At 41.0% G+C, this 22511-nt stretch overlaps 1 protein-coding gene across 3 annotated transcripts in view; it reads left to right on the forward strand.

The window, feature by feature from the left end:
* The window catches only part of TTC7A (tetratricopeptide repeat domain 7A), a 168371-nt gene that overhangs the window by 96542 nt on the left and 49318 nt on the right, over window positions 1-22511 (forward strand). For all 3 annotated transcript variants that reach the window (XM_059469396.1, XM_059469397.1, XM_059469398.1), the window contains 2 exons: window positions 14886-15002; window positions 18761-18858. In XM_059469396.1, the coding sequence (XP_059325379.1) occupies window positions 14886-15002; window positions 18761-18858 (215 nt within the window). The remainder of the gene's footprint in view (window positions 1-14885; window positions 15003-18760; window positions 18859-22511) is intronic.

Consider the following 22511-nt stretch of genomic DNA (forward strand, 5'->3'; position numbering starts at 1 on the left):
TGTGAGCAGAGCCTCTGTGTGCTGCTGCAGATGCTGCCCACAGTGGAATGTGGTGTCTTTAATTGGAATGGAGCTGTACCAAGCCACATCAGGCTGCCCTGTCAGTGCAATTAGCAGCTTTAACAAGAGGGAACACACAGCTTACATGGAGGCAAAATGTTTCAGTGGTTTAATCCATTTCCCACGGTGGTCTTTGCTGGGTTAACTCCTATAGAACTGTGTTATGAAGCAAGCCATGTAGATGATGTGTTTTACAACATTAATAGTGTCTCCATGTTAGCTTGTATGGACTTGGGCATTATATGCTCTGTGGTGGTTACGATGCAGCAGCTTTGCAAAAGTGGTATTTTTGTACTTGAGGCTCCAGTTGTCCATTGGTTGTAGTCCCGAACATAAATACCAGAATCTGTATCCTTTGGAAAGAGCAAACTGCTCAGAAGAGATGGCAATTTAAAGTACATAAATCTGCAGGGATTACTGAGGCAGCCTTCTGCAGATTTGGGTCAATCAAGCACATCACATTATTATTTAGTTTTCAGTGGTGAGATGAAACTGTTTGGGTAGCTGGAATCACATGAAAAACCCTGCATTGACACTGATTGAATGGCAGGTACTACATAAAAATAAACTTGGACCTGGAGAGACCTGACAGATAGAGCTGTGATCTTGGCCTAGAACAGGAGGAGAAAGAGATTGGGGAAAATTTAATGACAAAGCCAGTATCTCTATCAAATCTGCCAAATGGCACTACTGTGAATGTAGAACCTCATTGTAAGTAAGGAACAAAATGGAAGAAAAACACAGAGAAAAAAATAAGCAGTCACAAATCTGATGCATTAGGAATCTGTCAGCTTCCGACAGAGCTGGTGTTTCTCAAAAGTAATTCCCTCTCTGTCTCATCTGTGCTAAAAGTGCCCTGCAACTCACATGTCTCTACTTTTACTAATGTCTCTAGGGCCTCCAGGAAAAAGATGTCCAAGAAGTTTGAGTGTTGTTCTGAATACTCTGTACAGGAATTGACCTTAAGGATGTCATTTGCAGTACTATTTCATCAGCATGTTGGGTTTTATATTGCCATTTCTGTTGGAAAGAACCATTGATGCAAGCTGGTGCAGGATATCCTTGAGCTGTGGGTAGGAAGTGCTGCAGTTAAGGATCCAGTTGTGGTGTGCTGGAATTGCACAAGTGGGATACTCGTGTGTGCCTCCTGAGGCAGGGCAGCAGTAAGCTATCCTAGCTCTTGGTGTCAGCCACTAACTCTCCCTTTTCTGCATGTGGCTTCACTATCCTGGGTAGCCACACAGCACAGCTCTTGTCTGGGCCAAAACCACAGGTTGTGTGTGTGAAAGCAGTAATTCACTGTAGCTGCCTCATTCATTTGGCATACCTATCCACCCTTCCTACATTTTCTTCTTCAAAGACCCTTTTATATGGCAGATGGGCTTGATACTTTCATATGCTCTTCCCTCCCAGTTCTAATTTTAGCCCAATTTGGACCTGTGACTTGACAAACACTTGGAAAGTGCTCTCATTGCCATTCAGCTTGGTATGTGTATATACTGAGGCTTTCATAGTCAGTCTTGCCATTTTACTTCTTCTTGGAGTCATCTTGTGCTGAAGCCTGATGAACAGGGTACTTATTTGAAAAAGGATTACAGCTCTGAAGCTTTTTGACTAAGGCTGAAGGAAGCTGTTACTTCATTGTATATTGAATGGCACATGGTGATTTTAAACACCTTCTGTATTTCTAAGGAATTAAATCAAATCTGTTCAAGAGCAAAGAGCACCAATTTTTATCTGTATTGTTCAACAGTTTTTCAGTCAATCTTTTTATGACAAGATTTAGTTTATGCCATATATCTACTAGCCAAGGAAAATAAAAATATTGGCTCTTCCATGGGTACATCTTGGTGTTGGTAGTCTGTTTCAAAATGTCACATTTCTGGTGCGTGCTATGTATTTGAGCCATGCTTCCTCTGGATGTCATTCCCTGAGGGAATTAATTATGGTAGGATATATCACATACATAATGACAGGTTCTGTTAAGCTTTCTGGAGGAAAAACTGTCAGTCAGGTCAGCAGAGAGCCTGAGCACTTTCAGTTGCCTTGGAGTACTGAGTTCTGCACAGTGGCTTTTGGATGCCCTTTCAGTGAGGTACTTAGGGAAGGGGACATATTAATGAAAATACCGTGCCTTCAGTGTGGTGTGAATGGAGAAGAGCACTCTACCTGTATTTTGGATATATTGGCTTAGAAAAGAAAAGAAACAGAAATTAGATTGTGAGCTCTGAATTGCAGCTGGTTTGCATGGTGGCCTTTTAAGAGGGGGAAAAAAGCATACATAAATGCATAGCAGTTTTTATGCCTAGTGGTAAATGGTAAACAGGACAGTTATAATATTCTTAGTGCTTTTAGGTTGATATCTGTTCTTTCCCTTCTGATTTACTTCAGTAAAAATCTGGTACATGCTGCTAACTTATCAGAAGGCACAGATTATAAATATACTCTTCTGATTTATCCTAGAGTGCTGCAATTCTGCAGAGAGCTCTGCACTGAGTTAACAGAATATGTAATGCTGGATAAACATGGAGATTTCATTGTGTTCAGATTTCAATGAGTTCTGTGCAGCCTCATTCTGTCCCTCCTTGGCTGAGTTGTTGAGGTGCAGGGTTTGGCCTCAGGCTGCTGTGCTCTCCATGGTCAGCAATGGTCAGCACTGGCAGCTCCTGCAAGCTCATTTTGCCCATTTTGTGTGGGCTTTCTCCCCAAACAGGAGAAAGGAAAGCATAGGACTCTTCTCTTTGAAAGGCTGGAGCTTGCTATGCATCATCACTTCTGTTCCTTTCATTTTTTCAGTGGCAGAATCCTTGTGGATGTATGGGAGGCTAGAATTCTGCAAATGAACCATTTATTTAAGGGCATAAAGTAGGGAGTCAGCTGATACAAGCTGATCAAACTGCACTAACCCTACACTTCATTTCTGTGTTTATCTGATGCATGCTCATTTCTGGGGAGTTAAAGCTGCCTGAGCTTCTCTGACTTGAAGCTTGAGTGCCAGATCCTCAGCTCGTTTAAAAGACAAAAATCCATTCATTTCAGTTGAACAGAGCTGATTACCTTCAGCTGACTGTCAGACCCTGAATGTTGAGTTCTTTTTACCTGTTTCATTACAGCTGTTAGCTCTAAATTTTGGAACAGAGTTCAGTTTTAAAAGCACTGTTGTGTAAAAATTTGTAAAGGTCAATGGTTGCTAAGTGCTGGACTGTGTGTCAAAAAAGCCCCGCCTTCTGTGGGTGGGTGAAGAACACAAAAGTAAACCAAAAACCAGTAATCCTGTCACCTGCACTGTGCTGTAAAATGGAACCTGTTTTTCAGCAGTCAGACTGGGTTAATTCCAGCCAGCCTTTAAATTGTATTTGCAGTTTTACACTGAGGTGTTTTTCTCAGGCTGTTATTGAAAGAAGGCCAAATATTTTTGAATGTTTAAAATGTAATTACTATGCATGTTTTCTCAAAGGATTTTCTCTAATCACATATGCTGTGCTTTAGATGTATAATATTGTGTCATCTTGTCTCAGCACATCTGGAAGATCTGTCACACTGGGGTGTACTATATTGCAGAAAAATAATCCATTAATCTGATTTTAGGTTCAATCTGCTGTGGATTCTCTTGTTACTTTTGATTTGTTTTGGTTTTTTTTTTCTTTAATATGCATATATATTTCTCACCTTTCTCTCAAGGCTTTTATTTTTTGTTGGCAGCTCTAATTGAAATCTATTAGGTATCTCTGACAGGTTGAGACTGCTGATTGTTACACGTGAGCAGTGACTCAGCTTACTTACACAGTGTAAGGTGTACCTGCTGCAGTCATGTGTGCAACAGTGCAGTTCAAACTTACAGCAAAGCTAAGGAATAAAGCCTGACATTTAATATACAGCCTACAAGATCCTGAATTATGTTCATGTTCAGCTGAACTGTGCACAGCTTTCTGCTGGGAAAACCTGACACTGGAATAGTAGTCAAGGATGCAAGCTGTGGAACTGGGTTCTGTAAGTCAGCAATGTCCTTGGGTTGATGTGTGTAGTTGGGGAATTATTAGGAAGAAAATGCCTGGGAACAAACCTAGCTGTTCACAGTTGTATTCTGAGTTTTTATCTCAGAGTAATGATCAAGGAGAGCTATCACAGCATCAGTTGAGCTGTCTGGCCTGACATCTGTGGGGAATCTTTACTGGTGGAGAGGCAACAAGGTGACAAAACGTGCCACCATTGCCAAAGCCAATCTACATGGTCTCAAACCTGTCAGGGATTAGGGGCTACAAGTCCTGACTCTGCAATTAGCCTTGTACAAAGTGAAAAGGAACTATGAAGTAAGAAGTTAATAAGGAAATTTAATGTATCTTCAAAACACTTTCTGTGGTGAAAATGCAGCCCAGCACTATCATGAGTACAGTTTTGTCTGCCTGATTTTTCTAAGTCAGTGTGCTGTCGAGCCGGATGGTAACACAGGTTTTACTAGGTTAGCTCAATTGTGCCAGTGAAGGACTGAGTGAAACTGCTGTAGCTGGTCCTCGGCACATCTGTTGAAGTGCAGACCTGGGTCTGTGTGCTGGTTCCTAGCTCTGCATTAAAGGTTCTGCTCCTGTGTCTCCCTGCTGCTATTCCTGCACTAACCATGTTCAGCTGGTGCTGACACAGGCTGCAGTTACATCGTGGTTTTGCTTTGCAGGCCTAGACAAATAGAACTCCTGATGGTAGTAGTAGTAAAATAGCCATTTCTTTCTCTGGAATTTTCTTTGGTGAAGCCAGCAGTTTTCTGTCTATTTACCAAAATGCAGATTTGTTCTAGACACTGTAGATTTGTTTGGGATTTTGGATTTTTCTTGGAGGTTGTTTTTGGGGTTGTGTTTGTTAGGAGTTTTTCATAAATGAAGGAGCTTTTGTCTGTCTTAATTTCTGTCACTTCTTCCACCTTTTAACCATGTGTTTCCCTATATTTTTTCAGGCTGGCATATAAACCTGCTCCTTCATATCCTGCAGAACAAACTCATCTTGTAAAAAGCACTGCCTCTGAACTGTCATAAGTGTATGGTGGGTTGTCTTAGCCAGAACCTAGGTTGCAACATGCCCACATGTGCCCCAGAACCAGTATTCTATAGTGAAATTCAGTGGTGTTTGACTGATTGATTTCCACCTTTTCAGCTCTGCTTAAATGTTCAGTCAGTGTCTGCTAAATATCAGCAAACTCTGGCCCTTCTTGTGTTACTCATGTTAATACTTTGTCCTCTGCACTTAGGAGAGAATCCCATAGATCATTCTCCTCATAAAGAGCTGGATCTACCAAGGTTCTTAAGCACGTACTAAGTTTTAAAGAGAGGAATAATTGGTTTCTTGTTGACTTCAGCAGGATTTCTGTTTAAAGAAGACTTCTTATATGTGTGTTACTGAAGTAGTGCCAAGGTGGCATAAATTATATTGCTCTAGATTAAAATGATGAGGAGTGAGGTCTGCTTACCAATATTGTATAATGCAGTTTGAAAAAGAAAAGCTTATTTTAAGACCTATTGTCTATATAGCAAAGCCAAATTTTGTGTGGTTCTAATTTACTAATACAGTGGGGGCATGATGCAGTTTCGGAGTTTTGGCTCCAAGTATCTCTAACATTCAAGATTTCATATATATGTCAAGTTGGGTAGAAATGTTTTATTAATCCATTATGGGGTTCTGCTTTACTGTATTTTGTTGCACAATTTATAGATCCATAGTAAGAGTATACTGTCACTTTTTATTACCTTGACTCTAAGTTAATTAGGAGGTATTTCACTCTGTTCTAAATACATGGATCAGGATGCAGACATACATTTCCAAAAGGAAGCTATGTTATTGGTTGTACTGAGGTGAGTTAGAGGTTGATGTTGAGTGTTACTTTACTAGCCAGAGTCCTGGTATCCTTTCCTCTAAAAGCAGCCTAAACTACACATAATAGAAGCTTTTATGAAAATGCAACAGTTTAGAAGAGTAAGTGAAGCATACAGTTCTGCAGTCTTTGGGGACAGGAAGTATTGGCAGCATGTTAAATATTCAGCTTGGTCTGTTAATGCTCTTCTCTCATCTGGAAGGGTCTCTGCTCAGCAATCAAAGACCCTAGTCTTGGTTTCTTTTTTCATTTCTATAAATCAAGAGTTGATCCAGTGGTTGTGGCAGCATGATAGTTCTCAACTCTACCATTCCAAATGAATTCCAGTTTAATCAAGGCTGGCTGAATTTATTCAGGAGGCATATCTAATGAAATTCTGAAGAATCAGGCCCAGCTGATGAGAGAATGTTTTAAAAGTGATATCAGTTACAGAGGAACCGAACCTGCTTTCCTTCCTGTCCACAAATAACTCTGAAGTTGAGAGGCACCCGTATTAAGAGATTAAATGTAAAAGATATGAGGCAGGCAGTGATGAAGGCCCTAGTTCTCTGAATGCTTTGCAAAGGTCATTCCCTTTATCTGCTCTGCCTTTGGAAGAGTTAAAGCACAGCAGCCTGGATTGGCGTGCCCAAAACTGGCCAAGAAGCCATGAGAGACAGCAAGGCATGCAGTGGGGCTCTCCCAGGTCCCCAGCCCAAGCCATAGGATATTAGCCACGCTGCCCCATGGGTGGAATACAGTGGACTGTGTTCCCAGAACACCTCTGAGATCACACTGGCATTTGGTGTTGCCACATAGGGGTCTGTTTCCACCCAGAAAATGAGATTCTGCACCACAGAGTCACCTGAGTTCAAGTGTGAGGGCTTGGGTCTGCTGCACGGGGAAGCTGTGCATGCAACTCCTACTGAATTCATGGTTGAAATTAAATAGGAGGTGGACCTCCAAGCTCCTAGCCTTGAATGCCCAAGATCTGGCTCTGTTTTTTCAAATGTGTTCATAACAGTGTCCAGCAAAATGGGGACTATTTCAGTGGAGACTGTCAGAGAAGAAAAAATTCACAAAACAATGCTGGGGGAGACTTGCAAAATAAACCTTAGCCTAACATCTTCTGAAGTATTACAACATAAAATTTAATTCACTCTTCGTACAAAGGATACCTGTTTTTATACTGCAAATAAAAACGTGATGAAAACACACTTCATAGAAAAACTGGGAACTTTTTCCCCAAGTTTTGCTGTAAAACTTTAAACTGTGAAATTATTTTTTGCATTTTTATTCAGGCAAGATATGGACTAAAATACATATGATTTGTGATACTACAAAATTGTTTTGTCGGCAATTCCTCATCAGGGTGAGAAGAAGATAAAAACTCTTTTCAGGTGTATCACCCAAAGGATTCTATGAACTGGGTGAGACAAGCGTTTTTATCAGCTCTATTAACAATTTGCTTCCTACATTCTTAATAAAAAGCAAAATACCACAAGCCTGGCATTCAAAAATAATGACTTAAAGGAACGCAGACAATAATTCTTATCATCCTTTTTTTCCCCCTCTTTTCTTGGGTATGACTAGATATGGTTTGATACTGAAGACAGGTGAAGATAAAGAAGAATTTCAGTGTCTTTTGGGGTTTTTTCCTTTACAAGCAAATCAGTTTGGCTTTTTACAGACCATTAGTTAATTGTTGCTTTTCCTTTAAGTGACAACCAGCCTGGGTTTACAAGATAAAGGAGGTTTGCTACAAGATGCCCTTTTGATGTAAGGGGCACTTTCTGAATGGACCACATAAATATTCATGGTATCATATTTGGTCTCTGTATCAGAAGTGAATCTGGTGGACCTGAATGCTGAAATAAGGGCATGAGGTTGCTGGACTGGCTACACCCTGTTTGTCTTGGGAAGAGGCATTTGGGTCTGCGCAGAGTTAGGCAGCATAGTCCAGGGGCAGGACCTTCCCCTGACAGACAGGAGGCCCTTCTGCCATCAGGTGCAAGCTGCAGCTGGCAGGAGGAGGCAGTCCAAGAAAAAACATCCAGGGCTTGAGCCATGCTGGTGGCTGCTCCCTTGCTTTTGCTTTGCAGTCTCCTCCTACAGTTTGAGCTGCCATCTTGGCTTTCCTGATCACCGCTTTTTGTGTTTCCTTCCTTCTCTATATGCAAGAACCTTCTAGGTGCCTTGTGCCAAGAGGCTGAATATAGCAAATTGTCTCCATTGTGTTAACTTTTAAATAGCCTAGAATCTACCACCCTGGAAGTTGTTTTCACCCTGTGCTGTAGCTGTCATTGTTTGTGGAGCACCATTGGCCAAATCGCCACTGTCATGCAGGACTGGTGTCAGAGCAGGGCGTTCTTATTAAGGAGGAGATGGCATCTCTGAGTTTGCTAGTTTCCCTGGCTTAGGAAGATGAAGTCAGTAATTTTTGGGCATGGTGACAGATTTCTTGTTTTTATTTTTTTGTTCATATTGGGGGCTAACTGGGCCGGGAGCCATAAAAATTAGGACCGTATGTCTGCAAAAGTATATGATCAATTTATTTTTGTTGGGAAAGTGATAGATAACATGGCACAGCATGAAGTTATAAAAGGAGGTTGCAGTCAGAGTTGCTGGCATTAATTTAACTAGAGAATGTGCCCTTAAATGTCAGGAGACTGCAAGAAGCACAGAGTTATTTGAGATGACAGCAACTTTGAAGTTGATTTTTATCAACAAAAATACAGGAGATTAAAAGCAGCTCCCCAATTTTGCTTCCTTTTTTTCTTATTCATAATTTGACTAGGGTATTAGCAGGTATTGTAGGAAGGTTAATGAAACCATAACAGTTATGGTGAAGGAGTATCTATTATCTAATTGAGTTGTTTGGGTGACTCACCACTGAAGCTAAACTCAATAACTGGGTAACTGAGTAACTCATTTTCTGTGAAGATACTACAGTTCCACTGGCAGATAAAATAAGACTAGACAATCTGGGTTATAAGAAGACTATGAGCTTGCAGTCATGTTCCTGCCATATCAAAATGTAAGAGTGGCCATTCTTGATCAAGCTTGTCTGGCTTCAGCAGGGCATCTGGTGAATGCACAGGGAAAAGTGTATAGAAACCTAGCAGTAGGATGATCCTACCCCTCATATGTGATCCCTGCTTCTCTCAGCAGATTGGCTCAGAGGCTTTTGGAGCCAGAGGTTGCATTAGATTGTCTTTAGTGCCCCTGATGGGCATGTCATCTGTGAATTCCTCTAATCCCTTTTTGAACATATTTGTGTCTGCTCCAGAACATCCTGCAGCAATGAGTTTTGCACTTTAGTTTTGTGTTGTATGAAAAAGCACTTTGTTTGCCCATTTTAAGTCCACTGTTTGATTCCTTTATTGGATATTCTTTTTTTCATTGAAACAACACAGATTGCTTTGACTTCCTGATCTTCTTCATGCTATTAATGATTTTATAAATCTGTCATCTCGTCTCTCATTCTCTTTTTCAGGCTGGGAAGTCTGTTTACTATCTCTGTATATCAAAAGAGTTCCAAAACTTTGATCATTTTTCTTGTCTCTTTCATCCTCTTTCCAGCTCTGTTAGATCAGTTTGTGTTCTGTATTCACCTGTATCCTCCCCATGTATCCATTACCTTAAAGGAGAAGAAACTGGTTCAAGAAGATCCTAGTGTCAGGGGTTTGAATCCACACCTTCCAGTTTATCAGAGGACATACTTGGGTCCTCCACCCATCCAGGTTGTGGCATTGTTGTTTTCGTTGTCTCTGGCGTGGAATATGCATCTGGACTTCAGAGAGGTGATAGGGTGAGCTGGTCTCTGCTGTTCTGTGGCACTTTGCTGTCCCACCCCCATCACCCAGACACTGGAATTGTGTTTGCTGCTCTTGGAGCTGTTACTGGTTTCCATCTCCAAGCAAATGTCTGTACAAACCAGCAGGCACATGCATCCTTTAACAGAGGAGCAAAGCACACGTGTATTAGCTGCAGAAGGTCAGGAGCTTCATGCTTATGTACACAGTTGTCTGGTGAATTAAGATACACTGCTGCATGTTTTGGTGGTTTGTTTTGTTTCTTTTGCATTCAGAATCCAAAATAACCCAGCAGCTGTGTGTGTAGGAGACAAATCTGGGTGAATAATGAAAGACTTTGGGGAATGACAGCACCGATCTGGTAAAGCTCAAAGACATGTAGATCTTTGAGAAGCTGCTGACAAGCTCTCAAAAACTGGAGGGGTTTTAAGCAGACAGTGGATGGCAAAATATATAGACAAATGACTACATAATACTCATTAGTCCTAATTTAGTCTCTCAACCTTGAAATGAGTGGAAGGTGTTCTTGTTTGTTATAGTACTGGCATTATTTATTGCTTGTCAAGTGATAAGACACAGATCCCACTGTGATGCTGTATAAATCTGTACTACAAGGGCTACATTTGATGCTAAGAGCTCCATTTTAAAGCAGGTTTTAAAAGTCCCAATAATTAACTGATTATTAAATCTTTTAAAGTCCTAGAGCATCCATAAAGTCTTCAATTGATTATTGCTATACACAGCAACTTACAACTTCACAGATGTTCTCATAAGCATTTATGATATACAGATGCACTTGTGAGATCTTCTGATAATAAATATTAGCTATTAAACCTCAGTAATTAAATTTTCAGGGATGGGAAAGAATTGCCTCTTTTCTTCATGGATGGTAATATTAAAGAACTTAAAGGCTGAGCATTTAGCCATGTAACATTAAAAGACTCTTGGAAGTGCTAGATAGGTGTATTTGGCCAGGCCTTGAGATATCATTAGTATAAGCAATTGAAATCAGTCTTTATGAAAACAAATGTCAAATGCCTTCTGAAATCCACCGAAGTAGTTTGCTTGCTTCTGAAAATTTTTGTAGGTCTTCCAAAATTCCAGTCTCTACCTTTTTTGTCAAGGTGTGACCTATTACAGTGATATGGTAATTTGTACTGCTGAAGTTTTGATGCTTAGGAAACCTCATTATGGATTCATTTTGAATTTTCAGAACTTTAGGTCTCACCAAATTTGGCTGTATCCGGATTTTAATTTGCCAGAGTTAATGTGCTAGAGTGAGAGGTGGGTGTGTTTGCTTGTGGCAATAACCTGATGTTCCATTAGAGAAAAAAACCTTTGCATACTGTCCACATGCACCACAAAAGAAAACCTCTTCTGAGAGGGAGCTTAGAGTCTTGTATCAAGACTAAGTACTGGTTGCACTGGTTATTTTCCATTGGTACTGTCCCTGAAGTCACACACATTACAAGAATGATTTGTGGGTTTTTTTGCTCTGTTTTCCTATGCTGGTGTAGTAGCAATTTATATACTTGCTTTAGCCCAAATCTGTTTTCATATTCACAGGCTAATAGAATTACCAATGACTATATTGATAATCTTGGGGCTATTCTTGTATGTTGAATCCTTTTAAAAGTCTACACTGCTTAATACTACAAGCATCATACAAATGCACAATGATATTAAGAAATACAATAAGGTGAAATCTGTACGTAAGTAATTTTTATTTATGCCCCTGAAATTGGGTGCAGACACTAATAGGACACAATGCTCATTAGATTTATGTGTAGTTAGAGTGCTAGCTAAGTAATAAATTTATAAGCTTGAGATAGTGATACTACCTCCCTGTTTTCTCTATGTATTTACTTATCTGGTTTCACTGTTACAAAGCTTATTAGAAGCTGAGAAATACTAAGAGTGTATAGCAAGCAGATGCAGCCTGATACCCTGTTTGTATTTCCACCTTTTACTTAGCATGTTTAATTGCATTGTTTGCTACTGCCACTGGTATGGTTTGATTCCTTTTGCTTCTTACATTCCTCCTATTTATCTTTTGGTTTGGTTCATTATAAGACTACACAATAACATGGATAACACTATTCCCAAGGTGAACTGCTGCAACAGCTAGTAGGGCATGGTATCTCCAAGATCCTGTAGTGTGCCTGTGCCTTACAACTCCTGATAGTATTGTGCTGAGACTTCATTATGTTTTTGTGAGAGACTTGTTTTTTTCCTTGGTTTCATTAGTTGTTCTCGCTCCTGAGATAGAACATTGCATCTTCATCCAGAGCAGATGACATATACTCACTGTAAGCAGTAAACAGCAGAGTGATGAAATGATTCCTTTGTCTTTTCAATGTTTAACTGCAATGTGTAAAGATATTATGTAGTGATTTTACTTCCTTGCTGATAAGCCATCTATGTCCCTGCTAATGGAAGAAGAAGGAGCCTTTAATAGAGCCATCTTGTCCTGCAGTTTGACTGTTAATAGGTTTGTTTATTTAATTAATACTGAGTGGTATCTTACCATGTTGAGAAGTGTGGCTTTGTTCTGGGATGAAATACAGCTGGTCTCTGAGCCTTGGTCTTCTTGACCACTGTTCTTCTGCTGCAAGGAGGGCTGGGCTGTACAGTGCTTTAGAAGGTCTTTAATTTTGAAAGTTTGTAGTGGTTTAAAAATTATTCTGTTTGTTTAAAATGGCATGGATTGTTCAATGTGCTTGCTTCTGGGACTGGAAGAATATTTTAATAGAGTAACTTCTGGAAGGAGGGTGACGTAGTCTCACCCCTCTGCACATTGCAGCCCAAAGAACTCACTCATGAGCCTATGCATCAAACCCACAGCTTCTGTTTGTACACTGCCATTGCTTTCCAGATGTTATCCTGCCTTGCTGAAAAGGCTTTAATGACTACAGAATTTACTGTTCTCACAAGGTAGTTGGTGCAAAGATTATTTTCCTAGATAGTTACATGAATGCATTTACTTAGAAATTTCCATTTGACTGATTTCAGCTTCTAACAAATTCTTAGATTTTGTGTATCTTTTCTTTTACATCAAAGACTCACAATGAGAGACTTCATGTAGGTGCTTGCAGGCTGGGGCAGAACAATTTCTTTGCTGCTTCTTGGTTAAAGCAAATAAACTGAACTTATTAAGCTTCTGATGAAGTGCATTTTTCTAGCCCTCACTTCATCATGCATAACCATTTTCTGAACCATATCCCATTTTTAGTCATCTTGTGGAATCAAAGGGCAAGAACTAGAAACAGGATTCTAATAAATGTCTTGCTGATGCTCTGATCAAGAATAGCCATGTCTTCCAGTTCCTACCTGATTATATTTCTATATATGGATGCTAAGGATTGTTTGACCTTTTAACTGCATTGTTGCTCAGGAACTTGATGTCTTTTTTAATACCATTGCACTCCATGATGTAACTTCCCACCTTTCTAGTGTGATATGTATTCCTTATACCCAAGTGATTGATTCTATATCCTGTTGTGTTGATACAGGCTTTGTTCTTATGAGCCCTGTTCACAGGGAGTACAGAGCAGCAGGCATCACTGACCAGTTCCATTGCTAACCACTCCTTTGAATTCAGACTTATTTTTTAACAGTGCATCCATCCACTGTTACATCTTTGTCCCAGCAAAAATTTTGATCAGTCTGTTTTAGCCTCAAATACCTGAATCATAAAGGCATTTCCTCCCAGTTAGGGCATCAGCATGCCTAATAGCAGATTATGTTCTTACCAATATTTGTTTTGCTCACACCAGTAACAAGAAAATCAAAGATACAGAAGTAGGGATGTTAAATTGTAAAGGGTGAAGACAAATTCCCTTGATTATGAGTCTTGATCTGCCTTTGCTAGTCAAAGTTTGTACCTAAGGAATTTCATGGAACGCTTGTTCTACCAGGTCAAATTGTAGCAGCCATAAGCAGACTTTACTATAGCAGTTGATACAGTTGGGCTACATTTTGGTAACTACCATCCCCGCCCCCCAAGGAAAAACCAACCAATCAAACAAGAAATCCAAACCAAAAATGCCCACCCTGATGTTTGTTAGTACCAAATGAAACTCCCATTTTAGCACACTCCTGTAGATATGCACTACACAGTCTTGGCAATAGAGTTCTAATTATTCCAAGTGAAGGATCTCTTTCTCAGCTGTGAATTCTTCTCTAACATGGTATATGCAGTTGCTCTTGTCTCTTTCGGAAGTAGTTTGGATTCCTCAGGAGCCTGCAGGTCACATTCACAAACCCATTTTTAGGATTTTTAACATTCAACTGTTGTATTCATGTATGTTCACATATGTGCTTCCAGTGGATTAATTGCTACCATATCAAGTGAATTAAAATTGTGTTGACATTGGACTTAATGAAAACATTTAAAGTTTTTCATTAATATAAAAGAAATAAATTATATCATCTTCACAATTTAGATAAAATGGGTGTAGTGAAGGATGGTATTAAAAGCCATGCTGGCAGCAAGTGGTAGCTTGTGTCATTGCCAAATCTGTCTTGTAACCTCTGTGTGACCCAATTCTGCTGAATTCCAGCGGTCTGTGCAAGTACGTCTTCTGTAGGTATAAGAATAGTAGCAGCAGTTCCACTGCCTAGAACAAGAATGTACAAGGCTATCAGCTGTCTTGCCTGGGGGCATGAGATGGTTGCCAGCTGGGGTTAAGAAAAAGTGTTTCCTTCCTGTGAGGCATTACATAATTATCTGTGTATGTTAAGTGTGCTGGGGTTTTTGTCTGAAATTCATTATATAAGCCAGTGCTATAAGGAGATGCCAGACTAAGAAAACAGCCTGGGCATATGTATTACAGCAATTCTGTTTTCTCCTGGTTTTAATATTGTCCAAAATAAAATGAGATTCAGTTTATGTTTCACCTTGTTAGCTTTGCAATGCTTTGCTTTTAACACTGTCCTGCCAGCTTTGTGACGCAGATTTGACTGCACATGAGGAATATTGTTAATCCTCTCATCTCCTTGTGGGGAATCAAACTTGAGCCAAATGAAATGTTTTGTGCTATGGTGTTTTCTTTTATTACTGCACGTACAAAGCAAGTGAAAATGCTGCCTGCCAGGATCTTGCCGGAATGATACTGATTCTCTACTTTTATGAGATGCCAATAAAATAGGAGTTATTCTTTTTCATCTTGCAGCTTACTTTTCACCAAAGTAAAACTGGAATGGATACATAAAGGACCTGAAGAGGCTCTGGTGACATGCAGACATATGTTGCAGATGTGGCAGATGGTATACAGTGTTTTACAGCACAGGTAGGCTTTCTCCACTGTAGCAAGTTCAGATTTGTAATTGGTAATGTGGTTATCTTTTTCAGTTTTCTAGATACTTGAGTTATTTTGCAAGAAGGGTGATAAACAGTACTGTTTAAAAGATAAGTAATATTTCTAGCAGTGATTAAAAAAAAAAAGGAAGATTTTAATGGCCATTATTTAAAAAAAATAAAAACCAACAAAACCTCACTGTTTTAATATTGAAGAAGCAGTTTGAACCCCAGGTTTCTGAAACAAATGTCTAAACATCTCTATCCATATTTGGATGACAAGAATGGAGGACAGATTTTCTTTCTCCCCAGTAGTGCTGAGCTTTCATCAGCTATTGTTCACAGTCTGCAGTAGCTGGCACCACCCAGGAATGTGTGGGGGTGACACAGTCCTGAAGTGAGTAAGCCAAGGAAAGGCACAGTGCCAAACTCATATGCTGCAGTTGCACGCTGGTTGCACAGCCTGGTGCTAACTGGGCAAGGAAAGAAAGGAAGGATGTACCATCTTTCACCCTTCCCTTGTCCTACTAAATCTGCATTCACAAAATGCTACCTTCCCTGTTTCCTCCCTTTCATCTGCTGCCCCACTAAAAGGTAAAGTTGAGAAAATGTGGAAGATACTGAGTTGGGTTTTCTTCTTTCCCACACCCTTGGGATATTGCCCTAGTCAAGGTGTCAGTGTAGAGTGTCTTGGGAATATTATACCAAGATCCCTTGCCCATAATGTCCACAGGGATTGTGTTTGATGGGAATGACAGCATGCTTGATGGCAGCAACCAAGACAGCAGGGTGATGTAGCTTGAGTTGTTCCCCAATTTCTGTATGCATTTGCATAAGTGTTATAAACACCAGCAGTATATGTACAGAATGGTGCATGTCTGTGTACAAGTTGTCCTTGAGGGGTTCTTAGTAATTCTTGTTGGTTTAGCTAATGAGCAGCAAACCAAAGACAAAGCATCACGGTATTTACATAGCAGCAGTGGTCTTTTACAGATTTGAATCATTTATTTCCTTAGGCCTTAGTGTCTTTAGCTAAGGATTCAATCCTGTACCTCTCACATGAATAATCTTTATACCCATGAGTAGTCCTCATGAAGCTGATCAAATCCACACTGAACAATTATGACTGAGGAAGATTTACTCTTGTAAGGGGGGGCTGCAAGCCTGAGACTGTAGAGAGTACATTGGAAAACAGACAAATAACTAGTTCAGCCATTTGGACTGCATTTGGATCCCAAGCTGTGCTTTGGCTGTTATACTTAAAAACCCAAGATGTGATAGCTTTAGAGGTTTTTGATAAGCTTTAGCCATAGAATCTTAAACAAAACAAATTGCTTTGCTTTTGCTTTTAAAAACTCTAGTATGTATTTCACTGCTATTCCCAGCAGGGCTTTTTTTTTTCTTTTTTCAAAAAACACATAATAAGGTATTTTTTTATTATGGAATGCTGCTGGAAAGGTAACAAGAATCAACTTGGTACCTGCAGTTTTAGACTGGATTCAGTGACCCAGGAAGCCCCTTGTATTTAGCAAATTGCAGCAGTATCAGCTAACAAATATGTAAAGTATTCTGGGTAGGGCTGGCAGAGGAACTTAAGGGGAATTCTTATCAGTGAGACTTGGACAAAGGCATTTTTAGGGCCTCTTGCAAAAGAGAAGGTTGCTTTTACACAAAGTTGGGAGCTGTTGCACCCAGTACTCCTTACTGGTTCAATCAGTAGATAATTGCCTACACAATTAAATGGCACTTCAGTTGCATTTGTCTGGCCCGTTCGCTGGCTTTACAATCTTACTGTGACTGACAGACCAAAAAGTCTCTCAAGGCCCAGTATTTTATCCCCAGCAGCTATTCATATGGCCTGTTCAAGTCCCCTGTCTTCTCTCTGACAAACTGGTGCCTCTGCAGTCTCACAACCAAGTGTCCCACTCAGCCTTTTTGTCACCAATTTGTCCACTGTCTCAACTACTTTTCAAAAACGTGGGCAGTAGATGTCCTCCTGTCCTACTGTCAACCTTTCCAGAGCCATATGATTTGCCGTAGAAAGCAAATCATCTGTCTCCTATCTCTTCCATGGTGCATCAAAAAGCTTTCCTGGCTGAAGGCTTTGTACTGCAGCTTTCAAAGGGTAGTTCTATTTCAGCCCTTCTCTGGGATAACAGAGCTTTGGGAGTGGCTGTTTTGCACAATGTATTACACTGGGTTTTCACCCTGGGATTTTCCAATCTCTTCACCTGTCCCTAGAGGAGGAGTACAGTGTATTAGCCAGAGTTTCAGAGTTTCAGCATGTGCCTGAGCAGTGATTCCATGGTAGTGCTGCTGCATTAAGCTCATGGCAGTAATATATGGAAGTGCCGCTGCCTTATTCCTGCATCCACAGCAGTAAGACTGAGCTGTCCATCCAGTTCCAGCAGCTTCTGGCCAGGGCACTTTCATTTGGGTCAGTCCTGTCTAGGTAAGGCTAAGGCATAGGACAGACAATTTAATTTTCCTTTCTCTCTGTCACTATGTGATAGGCTCAAATGAATTATCAGTGTGGAAACCAGTATGGAAGATAAGGGAGGCCCATTCAAGGACAGAGATTGGTGCAGTCCAGTGCCCAAGAATTCAGAGTGCATTAACAGAAACCATTATGCTTGATCCCAAAGCCCAAGTAAAAGGTTATTTAGCTACTGTAAATACGATTGCTATTATGATGAATGACAGTAAGTGGCTTTCAGTCTTAGATTGTTAGCTGGGAAGGGCAAGACTTGGTTTGTCTTTTGCTGTTGTTTTCTGTGATAACAGAATAATTGTGTTTAAAACCAAACAGCAGTCCCAAGCTAATTCTTCTACTAGATCAATGCAGATTCAAGGGAATTCTGTGCAATCCTTACCAAAGCCTCCTCAGACTGAAAGATGGGGGCATCCACACCAATCATGTCTCTCTGACAGCTTGCTTCCTGGAAGGAATATTGTCCAAAGGCTGAGCTGCAGGCTTGGAAGTGTGCCAGAAAAAGTAGCCAGGGCAGTCACTTTTCCTTTTGGTATTTCATCCCTTAATGGATGATGAGAGGAGATATCATCACCACTGATCCTTGGGGGGTGGCAGACTATGTGGTGACAGGAAGGCTCAAGAGATCTGAGTTAAGTGACTTTTTGTTAGCCACATGATTTTTTTTGGGTGTGTTTCTCTTTGTAAGGCCTCTCCTGTGAGGACAGAAGTCCAGTAGAAGAACAGACCAGAGTTTCATAAGCAGACCTGTTTCACAAAGCAGTGCTTTCTGGTAGTTTTTATCTTCTTCCTCTTTTTGAACAGAACAAAGGAGGAAGGGGAGAAAATAAGCCCTTTGAAATGAAAATATGAACAAATTAGCACCCAGGTGGAAGGTGGTAATTGGTCTATTTCAAAAGGATCAGCACAGTAGACCTGTGAACAAATTATTCTGCAGAAAAGCCCAAGAAGTGGTGGTTTTTGCTGGGTCTGGGTCTGCTAGTGGGCCTCCTCTGGTCTGACTTCTAGCTGCCAACATGTTTCTTGTCCAGTGGTTTGTAAAGACTCCTTATAGCCAAATAAAGTAAATACCAGTGTGTGCCCTGGAGCCCCTCCTGGGCAGTCTCTGAACTTTCTGTCCAGTGGCAGTGGGGCAGATGTTAATACATCCAAAAAACCTTGATTTTTCACTTCCCATGGCAGCTAAACTATTGCCTGCTTTGAGGGGAACGTTTCTCCACTGGGAGATGTCCAGGTTACACAGTTTTGTTTCTTTACAGTGGCTCTGAGAAAGGAAGTAGTGTGACTGAAACACCAGTAATCAAAAAGCATAATGGACTGCATCTCACTCTCCCAGATGCTCATGACACTGACTCTGGTAAGGAAACAAGGTTTGTGCTTTCCTGTCCTAAACACATGCTTTTGTGAGAAATGAATGTTTCATTTTCTTTGGAGAGGGTGATGGGCCTGTGCACATCCGTGTTGCTGGTCAGGAGGTCCAGGTCTGCTTCCATGGCCAGCTCTGCTGTAGAATGTGTGCCTGTGGTTTGCCTGTACCTTGGCTCCCCCATGCATAACACAGAGAGGGATTCCTGCTTTCTTTCACAAAGCTCTCTGAGATGTATAATTCTGTCCTTCTTTTTATTTTTTATTCCTTCCCTTCCTCAGCCTGCCTCCTCATTTAATTTTTTGTAGATGTCCTAATCAAGCCAGCTGCTATTGTTGGTTTTGGAAAGCAGAGTGAGAGTGTCAATTCCTATTAGATGGTGATTTGCTTTGGGATTTGTGCATAAACCTTGTGATGCTTTATTGTATTGTAAATACATATTCAAAGTACCAGATAGAGTCAGATGGAAGGAACTGAGACATCAAAGCTGATCTTGCCAGTAAAGGGGAAAGAAAGCTTTCAGAGAGTGCTGCTGACTTGTGATTTTTGTTGTAAGTCTTGTGATACTTGGTACTTCTTTAAAACCCTAGCTCAAAATCAGATGATAATGTGAGAAACTTGCATTTTAATTTGGAGGGTTTTTTAGGGAATCAAATGCCTATGCTTGTGAATGTAGGTGAAACACTTGCAAAGAAAGTGAACCTCAAACTCAGAAAATGGACAAGAAAAAAAACCTAACACATAAATCTCATGGATCTGTAGGGAATTAGGGTTTGTCTGAGTCTTAATTGTGCTGTATGCCATGGTGCTGCCTGCCAAAAAGGGCAAATTAATGTAAAGTACAAGCTTTGAATCAGCTTTTCATGCACCTAAAGTGATTTGCACTGAATGCAGTTTGGTTTTAGCCAAGAAATATATTCCTCCTCCACTCTGAGAATCCAGGTTTCCATGCTAACGTGGTTGCCCCCACAATGAATGCAAGAAAGGAGCTGGAACTGAAATTACACCACCCACATAAGTGTGGGGCTGGCACTGGCTGGTTTCAGCAGGGCTCTGTGCTCGTTTCTCTGCAGGCTCTGGGTGCGGCTGTTCTCCATCTGCAGGAGGGAAGCACCTGGGTCTGCTCTCCTGTTGGGAGCCTCTTTGAAGAGAGTAGTGGGTGGGACTGGAGGGTACAGCTCTACTCCCTCTTGCCCTTGTGCTTCCCCAGAGCTGGGGCTGGGGCTGGGGCTGCCTGCTTGGAAGGAGGGAGCAGTCTGATGTTTCCGCATGGCTGTGGAGCAGGCAGTGCTGTCTGCTGTGCAATCCCCCGGGAGCGTGCAGCAGCATCGCTGCGCTGCACAGGCGCTCTGCCATCTCTGGGCTCATCACTGAGGGCTGGCACTCACTGTGGCTGGCTTTGACACTGGCCTCTCCCTCAGCTAGACCACAGTAAGATTATTTGCTGTGCCAGAATTTTAGGTTTGCTGCCAGAAAGATTAATTCCTCTTTATTTTCTTCATCTTCTCCTAACTGAAGCAGTGTTCCTAACTGAATTCACTGATATCAGTCAGCTGCCTTGCCATTTCATTCTTTCTCTGATTTAGTCTTATCTTATAATGCTTTTGCCTGAAGTGATTTAGGCTTGGGAGTTCTGTGTTTCTTATAAGCCTAGTAAATCTAATGAGCTACATTTCTATTTTGGTAGCAATTTTCACATAAATGTAAAATATTAAACTTGGTCTTTTTGGTCTTAAAACATCCTAGAACAGTGCTTTAAAATTATTTGGATAGATTTTGTAGGGCTTATGTGCAGAGCTCATCACAACAAAATTAGTTTGTTATTTCATGAGTTATTTCCAAAATGTTTGGAGGGTTTTATTGTAAAATGTGAAGTTTATATTCTGTCTGGTAGAGCAGTTAAATAGAGAAAGAGGCTGCACTAAAATAACAAATTGATATGGTATCTTCGTATGCCAACATTTGCATGTATTTTGAGGCATGACATTAAAGTTCTGCGAGACAGGTTTTGTGGGGAGGTTTTTTTAGCACGTTTCTTTAGGAGTAGATAGCTTATAATGAGACATTCAGATAATTTTTTTAATGTTGCTTGAAGTTTTTCCATCTCCCCCCCTCCCGGAGGCCAGAGTCCTGCCACTGTGACACATGCTGATCTCCCCTCTCAGGATAGTATGTTTTGTGGCTGCAGTAGCTATCAGCCCACCCCCAGGGGCACTGTACTGCTTGCCTGAGATTCAGAGATGTGGCTGAGCCCCTTTCAGTCCAAAAGGGCCAGGCTGGCAAAATCCTTCTCTTACAGAGTTTATTTGGTCAGGCAAGCTTTAAGGAGAACTGCTGTGAGCATCCCAGCAGAGATGGACAAGAACGGTGGTGGCAAAAGTGGAGGATGGGCTGGTTTAGGAGAGAGCCTGATCATCTGGCATGTCCAGAGCAAGGAGTGTGTCTGTGTCTGAGGCCAAGCAGGGATGGCATGGTCTCTGCCTAAAATATTCTGCTTCTTCTTGTAGGCTGGAAAAGAAGGAAAAGAAAGTAAACATCAAAGGATTGGATTGCCAAGAGATAAAAGAAAAGAGCCTCCATGTAAATTGCTAAGTAACTTGGGTCTCATTTGTCCAGCTGTGCAGATGCCCACTGCACTGAGCAGGATCAGTCTCAAATTCCCCTCTTGGCAGGGAACTACTGGGCTAATGAAGATAAGATGAGGAGCAGCTAACTTGGGTTTCTTTGAGAGGAACTGTGCTGTTATATTCCTGTGAAGTCTGCTTTGTGAGGGAAGGATGCTTTAGTAGATTCTAAGTGGGTCTGCTTAGGCAGCATGTGAACCTCTCCAAAATGCACAAAGGTGATTTAGTTTTCTTGGATTGATTTGCAAGGAAAACAGGATTTCCCTGAGCCCTGTGAGGATGTGAATAACACACCAGCCTATCTGCCCACCCAGTGCAAACAGCCCAGCATTACATTTGGATGCTTGCAAGAAACACAGCTCCACAAATCTTCTCTGGGAGGGCAGCCTTGGCAGGAAAATGTGGTACTGAAAGTTGTATTCAAACATGCTAATATAAGAATCTTGTTAGCCTGACTGCACAATCCACAAAATGCATGTCATTTTTTCCAGATTTGCCAATCTAGAAGGCAAGAGGTCTGCCCTAGCTTCAGAGCTCTGCTGATAACATCACTAGCTGTTCATATATCCATTTTCTTGTCTCTGCAGTGCAGAGAAGCTGTCTGTGTTTTAGATGGCTTGGCATAAATGCTTGGTAGTTTTTGCCTGTGTCAAACAGCTCTAGTCTGACTTAAATTTCTGGGAGTTTCAGTGAAATTCTCACTAGTGGAGATAGGGATGGGGGAGAGGAGTGTGAGTGGGCAAGGCAGGGGAGGAATCTCATGCAGTGAAACAGGTTGAAGGTGGATCAGGTAAATAAACTGGTAAATACAATAAATTCTTCCTGCAAAGCTGAATGGCTTTTGCCCATACTCTTAAAGCTGTAATTGCTACATTACTGCACTGTCATCTCTTGGAACATTAGATCAGGAATGTCTTTGCAAATATGTAGGAATTTAAGAAATGCATCTGGGAAGAACACATTTGCATTTTCCAAATGGGAGCCGTGGGAGGCGCCTGCTGCAGGGCTGTTTTGAAGTCC

The sequence above is a fragment of the Ammospiza nelsoni genome, chromosome 3 (genome assembly GCF_027579445.1).
Source record: "Ammospiza nelsoni isolate bAmmNel1 chromosome 3, bAmmNel1.pri, whole genome shotgun sequence".
Taxonomy (NCBI): Eukaryota; Metazoa; Chordata; class Aves; order Passeriformes; family Passerellidae; genus Ammospiza; species Ammospiza nelsoni.